This window comes from Prionailurus viverrinus, chromosome A2, assembly GCF_022837055.1.
Source record: "Prionailurus viverrinus isolate Anna chromosome A2, UM_Priviv_1.0, whole genome shotgun sequence".
Classification (NCBI taxonomy): Eukaryota; Metazoa; Chordata; class Mammalia; order Carnivora; family Felidae; genus Prionailurus; species Prionailurus viverrinus.
In genome coordinates this window covers 154557379-154564893 of record NC_062562.1, presented here as the reverse complement: position 1 = coordinate 154564893, position 7515 = coordinate 154557379, and the positions used below count along the sequence as shown (strand labels likewise).

General features: G+C 40.8%; 1 protein-coding gene across 4 annotated transcripts in view; it reads right to left on the bottom strand.

The window, feature by feature from the left end:
* Positions 1-627: 627 nt before the first annotated feature.
* Positions 628-7515, bottom strand: part of IFT56 (intraflagellar transport 56) — a 47932-nt gene continuing 41044 nt past the window's right edge. For 3 of the 4 annotated variants that reach the window (XM_047850645.1, XM_047850646.1, XM_047850647.1), the window contains 2 exons: positions 5807-5940; positions 628-2934 (listed from right to left, as the gene is read on the bottom strand). In XM_047850645.1, coding sequence (XP_047706601.1) covers positions 2823-2934; positions 5807-5940 — 246 coding nt within the window. In that variant the 3' untranslated portion in view covers positions 628-2822. The remainder of the gene's footprint in view (positions 2935-5806; positions 5941-7515) is intronic. The other variant, XR_007150452.1, reaches the window with a different exon arrangement.

Sequence of the window (7515 nt, the reverse complement as noted above, 5' to 3'; positions counted from 1 at the left end):
CGTGCTGGCTGCTGGGTTTCAGGACCCATCCCCACTGCTTCTCCCAAGTGAGGCAGGAGGTGTCCATGTGCAAGGGATACAAGCGTTCCCATTGCCTCATTTCCTCTCATACTTTGCTCCTACTGACACCAAAAATCACACGCTATTGTGTTCGGTGCTGCATACTTCTGTTAGCCTGGGTTCCGTAAGGGTCAGGACTCCACACTGTTTATCCTTGCATCCCCAGCCCCGAGTATATGCTCGGCACACAATAAAACAATAATTAGATGGGAACAGAATTCTATGAGGTCAGTTCTCACAGGTCCTTTGCTCTACCAGCTACGATATGTTTAATTCTCAGTAAACAAGTACTTGAGAGCTTTCTGAGTGTGAAGTGTCGTCCTGTGCACTGGCCGTAACACTTCTGCCACGAGCTGTGATTCAGCAGAGCCAAACCTAAAATGACTGAGCACGAACCACAGCCTTGGTGGACAGGGATTCTTAAAAATATGTACCTTCCTTTCTCGTAAAGAGTTAACTGTGACGCCCCAAACTTTGTTTTTTCCCTCCGCTCTGGGGTCAGGAAAGGAGGGAAGGCACAGGACATACCCAGGACCTGCATTTGCTACACTCAACAGACCACCATAGTAAGACCAAGTAACAAACTTTAATTTGAATATATTACAGTAGAATATCATCATTCTTTTGAAGTACAAAAATAGTTAAAAACTTTTTCCATTTGCAAGTAATATTTGCTACCGACTATAAATAGTGCATCGATGCTCTGAACTGTACACATGACACCACATTCCTAAGCCTGCACCTTCTTCTCTCCTGTATCATCAATCACATGTAAGAAAAGCAGCCATGCAACAGGACTCTGCAATCTTGAGACCCCGCCAAGACATTCCAGAAGGATCCTTAATAACAATTGGATGATATCTCTCTAAAACTAGCCTTTATGCTTTTTTGGCTCAATTCTATAGATTAAAAACTTTTTTAAAAAACTAGTTTAAAATTCCAGGAATTGCTATTTTTGGAGTATCAGCTTTCCCCCCAAAACAGGAAAATGACAGGGACAAGCTAGAGCGTTAAATTCAACAAAAGCTCATTTAGAAGTAAATCACCACCAGTGGAAAAGCTTACCGAGTACAGGAGATCTGACGATAATGGAAATTAACCGGAAGACAAATTCCATTGCCAAAAGCCATTGAGGAGTTCCATCTTTTCCCAGTATTATGTTTCCTCATATTTCAAGTGAGCTTAAGTAAGAATCACAAGGTAATTCTAAGAATCATATTGGGTTCTGCCCAGATCTGATCCACCTAGTACCTTAGATGCTGAGAACCAACTACTGAAAAAGAACGAACGACAACATGAGAACACAGAAGCTTTGGCATATGAAAAATGATAAAATTTTGTTTTCTAAAATGCAGTTATTCGGGCCACTTTAGTTTGACTTGTGCTCCGCACTGATTAGATCTGGGTCTAAGATCAAAGACAGGAACTGAAAGAACCCCTTGCAAGTGTCCGGATGGCAAAGGCTACCTGCAGTCGCTGGTCTTCTCCTGCCGCGTTCCCGGCTCCATTTTCCAGGACTCCCTCAGCCACCGTCGTGCTGGGGGTGCGGGGGACAACGGGCGCAGTGCCTATGAGACTTCTCTAAGCTGTCTGCAGTGCTTCAAGGAGTTAGGACGCTCTTTCAGTTCTCATGCGGGGAGGGGTGGCTCTGCACTTTCTACACCTGTAACGCTGGGTACCTTAAGCTAACAGAAACAAAATACATGGCGTGGAAACAAAGGTAATCTGCTACATCAAAACATGTATGTCTATTTTCTGAAAATCAGTTGTGAGTCTAAAAGTGCTCAGTGATAGGTTTACGTTGCAAGAGGTCAGAAACCTGGGGCTGGAATAGGACTTAGGACAGAGTCCAGCTATTAGGAAGTCCCTCAAAGGGCTCTGCACAACCCATGTTTATTATCATCATATTAATAAATGGCCCCACTGCATACATATAGCCTTTGTAGCCCTACATTCAAAACTGATGTCTATTCAGCAAAACATATGAAAAAGATCCTTAACCTGTTTTGTTCCCTAAAATATAATGGAGCAGTGACTACTGAGATTTGCATACTATTTCCTGAATACCTTTAAATGTACCATACAGATTTTTTTCATAGTATGCACCTTTTAAACAGCTGTAATACTCCTGTTTCTTTGATGATAAATAACATGTTATTTATCATCAAAACTACTGAAAGAGTAATCCCCGAAGTCCATTATCTATTAATGACTGGACAGTTTGATAAAGGATCTTACTGCCACTCTTAGAATCATGTTGCTATTTCTAACCTCTGCTCTCCTAAGATTCAGAAATGCATTACAAAATTCTTTATGGAATGCCCCAGTAACATGGGATGATGTACAGATGACTAAAATGAAGAGGACAGAATGACGGTGGCTCTTGGGCATTAAAGGCATTTGTTATTGGAGCTGTGGGAAAATGCCATGGAGTGCTAACATTAAAAAAAAATTATGCCATTCTCCTTAAAGTCAGTTATTACATAAGAGTTCTCTGAGTATTTTTGGAAGAAAGGCACCAGACAAATCCAAAGTCTTATTGCTAGTCGGATCACACAGGGGCCGGAGCACGGACTATGGTGCTTAGTTCAGCCAGGAGGCTAGGTCTAAGCGAGTCAAGTCACTGATCTTGAGGCTCAAAGAGCAAGGAAGGAAATGTCAAAAAATAGAGCCCTGCATCTTACATTAAACTTGAGGAATTCTCCTCAGTTTCCAATTTTACAGCAAAGCGGTGACCAGTTCCCCAGGACTCTGGAGCTATTTTAGATAGGCACTCTGTTTTCTTTGGCCCATTTCTTCATGATCCGGATGATGTACTCCACTTGGGTGTTCCCTGTGCTTCTCAGTAAATGGAGCACTTCTCGAAGGGTCTCTCTGGGGGAAAGATTTGAAGGGACAAAGAGTTTCAACAAGCATGTAAATTAACAGATCTAATCAACTCATACTTGTTCTTCGCTCCTTCCAGTAAGGCATTTTTGGTAACAGACTATTTCACTGTGTATTCACAAACCAGTTATGGACTTCCAAGCCTTCTATTTTTTTTTTTTAATGTCTATTTATTCATTCTGGGGGGAGAGAGAATGAGAGAGAGAGAGAGAGAGAGAGAGAGAGAGAGAGAGAGAGAATATGTGTGTGAGCAGGGGAGGGGCAGAGAGAAAGGAGAGAGAGAATCCCAAGCAGGCTCTGCACTGTCAGCACAGAAGCCCAACATGGGGCTCGATCCCACAAACCATGAGATCACGACCTGAGCCAAAATCAAGAGCTAGACGCTTACCTGACTGAACCACCCAGGCGACCCCAAGCCTTCTATTTTTATGGTGGAATACTAAAATGGAAACTCTATGAAATCCTTCTCACCAACCCAAGTTTTCCTATTTACTTATACTATCCATACACAGGCTATTAATCTTTCTGGCCTAACATGATGTAAGTATTCCTATTTCTATGCCAATTCTGCATGACCAAGTAGAAAGAGGGTTGGGTTCAAAGAATTAGGTTCAAATTCTAGCTCCATACTAACAAGTTGCTTCTCTGAGTCCAAGACCTCTCTCTCTCTTTTTTTTAAGACTTTATTTTATTTATTTTAATTCAAGTTAGTTAAAATACAGTGTAGTCTTGGCTTCAGGAGTAGAACTCAGTGATTCATCTCTTACACATGACACCAGTGCTCATCCCAAAGATTTTATTTTTAATGTTTGTTTATTTAATTTTGTTAATGTTTTATTCTTGAGAGAGAGACAGAGAGCGCAAGCAGGGGAAGAGCAGAGAGGGAGGGGGACACAGAATCCGAAGCAGGCTCCGGGCTCTGAGCTGTCAGCACAGAGCCCGACGCAGGGTTCGAATTCACAAACTGAGAGATCATGACCTGAGCTGAAGTAAGCCACTTAACCCACTGAGCCACCCAGGCGCCCCAATGTTTATTTATTTTTGAGAGAGACAGCGAGAGAGCATGAACAGGGGAGGGGCAGAGAGAGAGGGAGACAGAGGATCTGAAACAGGTTCTGTGCTGACAGCTGACAGCAATGCAGGGCTCAAACTCATGAGACAGGAGATCGTGACGTGAGCTGAAGTTAGAAGCATAACTGACTGAGCCACTCAGGTGCCCCCAAGTTCTCTTTTGTTTGAGGTGGTAATCACCTTAAACTGGGTGTCACCACCATATTTGTAAAATTTTATAAAGCCAGAGTAATGGATGATTTCTTCAAGAAAATTAATATATTAGGGTCGCCTTGGTGGCTCAGTCGGTTAAGTGTCCAACTCTTGCTTTTGACTCAGGTCATCATCTCGCAGTTCATGGGATTGAGCCCCATGTCAGGCTCTGCACTGACAGCACAGAGCCAGCTTGGGATCCTCTCTTTCCCTCTCTCTCTGCCCCTCCCCCTCGTGCTCTCTTCCTCTCTCTCAAAATAAATAAATAAACAAAAAAAATTTTTAAGGGGCGCCTGGGTGGTGCAGTCGGTTGGGCGTCCGACTTCAGCCAGGTCATGATCTCGCGGTCCGTGAGTTCGAGCCCCGCGTCGGGCTCTGGGCTGATGGCTCGGAGCCTGGAGCCTGTTTCCGATTCTGTGTCTCCCTCTCTCTCTGCCCCTCCCCCGTTCATGCTCTGTCTCTCTCTGTCCCAAAATAAATAAAAAACATTGAAAAAAAATTTTAAAAAAAATTTTTTTTAAGAAAATTAATATATTAATAAATATGGAAGAGAAGAAAATTCAGGGCCAAGATTTGGCAAATACCCAGTGTTTATGTTTCAAGTAATTTAATTGTAATTAAAATTAAAACGCATGTTTTATGTAATGCATACTAAAACTTCCCTGTTACCTTATCAAATGTATAGGTGACTCTGCCTATGGATCCTCTTCCCTAAGATTTCACTCATATTTTCTATTTCTGTTTTTTTATTTCAGGCATCTTCTTTCACCTAATCAAATTCTTTTTTCTTTTTAAGTTCATTTATTTATTTTGAGACAGAAAGGGAGGGAGGGGCAAAGAGAGGAAGAGCCAGAATCTCAATCACATGGGCTTTGAACTCATGAACCGTGATATCATGACCTGAGCTGAGATCAAGAGTCCCATGCTTAATTGACTGAGCCACCCAGGCACCCCATCCTAATAAATTTCTTTAAACCAGTATTTAGGAATGGAATCAGATACAAGGAAGGAAGTAATTTTTGATACATTATTTACTTATAAAATAACCACATCTATTTATACACCAGTAACAAATACATTCCACAGTTATTTTTAGAAAACTGAATTTAGTTTTAAGTATTTTAATTTTTGTTATAAATGGAGCTGTATGTTACTTAATTTTTTGTAATCTACTGTCTCAGTTATTTCCTGAAATATAGGGAGACAAAAAAAAAATTATCAACCACACCCACTCCATTCCTAAATCTTTGAAGCCCAAAGTAAGTGCACAAGAAAAAGCTAATAGCCAAAGAAAAGAGTAGAAGAGATAGAGAGAGACTTTTTTAATGAAAATGACAATTCATTTGGAGCCAAACATATATCTTACTCTTACATTTGAAAGCTATATACTCAGTGTCCCCAATAAAAATGATTTGGAACATAAAAAATTTCTGGAGAGAAAACATCAGATAGACATACAAAACATCTTAATCTTCTATTCATCATTATAAAACATCACTATCGTTTTGGGTTTTCAGAAGACGTAATACAAGAAAATAATTCTTTTCCCTTACAAACACCAAAGGAACAGAGGTGGTGTCTCTTTTGGATTACTTACTTGGGTTCTCGTCCAGCTAAGATCATCTGGAAGATGCCCACACAGGCTCCCCTCTTGCCTTCCCAATATTCAGGGTTAGGATCCAGCCTCTCTAAGACATCAAAAGCTTTGGCTGAATAGTAGAACTGGCCCATCTGATTAAAAGAAAGTATTGTGATAATACTTGTGATCTAAAGATTGCGCTGAATGAAACGATATGTAAAGACAGCGTGAAACAGAACTATATAAAAAATGGTTAGTGATGACACTTTCAGCCAGCAAATTAGATAAATTTCAATTCCTTACTAAAACTAAAGAAGGAAAATCACAATTTGAGTACGTGGTTCAATTTATACCAGTTTTCAACAACGTAACATTTTTCCTACATATAGTCAAGTTATGCTGTAATCAACACATCTGTCATTTCTTCTAATTATACTGTACTCTTTTTTTCAAGCTTACTTATTTATTTTGAGAGACACAGAGATAGCAAAAGTGGGGGAGGGGCAGAGAGAGAGGGAGAGAGAATCCCAAGCAGGCTCCGCGCTGTCAGGTTTCCTCAACACATTCCGTAGGTGACTACTATCATTCATTTTACGTTAGTTTGATCATGTTCAACCCAAGAGAACATGACTTTTCCTGACTTTGTTCCTAAATTCTTAAAATGCCGAGATGGATACTGACTACTACTCTAAACATCAAATCTTCTAAACACTTAATTCATTTTGACAGAACTCTTTCCCAAATATACTACACATTTCCTCTGCCATGTAGAGCATGCCAAATACTATTAAGCTGTGCTTAGGTGAGTTTTCTTGACTGGCAGCCAAAAACATATGGCATTGCCATTTTGTTGAAGTCTTCAACTTGCTGGGCAATCCTCCTTGCTCAGTGTGGTTTAGTTACCTCTCCACTCCCATGAAGTGCTATTCTAAACCTTTGCTAATTTCCTTAAGATCTCTACTGCAGTCTTAGCATCTGTCTATCCTTCAGGGAAAACACAACCTTCCTCCCTTCAGCTCAAATTATGCTCGTACTCGCATTCATCCTTCCCTCGTTTCTGTACCTTTCACAGAAAGAGGTGTTCTTATTCCTTTTCAAGGTTAGTCCTTCTTCCTATGTGCTCTTCAAAAAATTATTTTTGGTGAAATAACACAGATATAGAATGGTGCCTGAAACATTAATGTACGATTTAATGCATAAAACATGAACACAAGAGTAATCCCTGCTCAGGTCAAGAAACAAGACATTGACAGCTATTTAGCTCTGTGTCACTGCCAGACCACAGCCCTCTCCTTCCCTCCAGAAGCAACTGCTATGCCAACTTTTTTTTTTTAATTTTTTTTTTAACTTTTATTTATTTATTTTTGAGACGGAGAGAGACAGAGCATGAACGGGGGAGGGGCAGAGAGAGAGGGAGACACAGAATCGGAAGCAGGCTCCAGGCTCTGAGCCATCAGCCCAGAGCCCGACGCGGGGCTCGAACTCACGGACCGCGAGATCGTGACCTGAGCTGAAGTCGGCCGTTTAACCGACTGAGCCACCCAGGCGCCCCAGCCAACTTTTATGGTCATCGGTTCTTTGACTTTTTTAATACTTATGTATATACCTTTAGACAATATAATTAAACTTTTGTCTTTCAAGACTTTATCTTTATGAATACCATAAATATTCTTCTGTGTCTTGCTTATGTTAAGATGCATCTATATGGCTGGATATAGCTCCAGTCG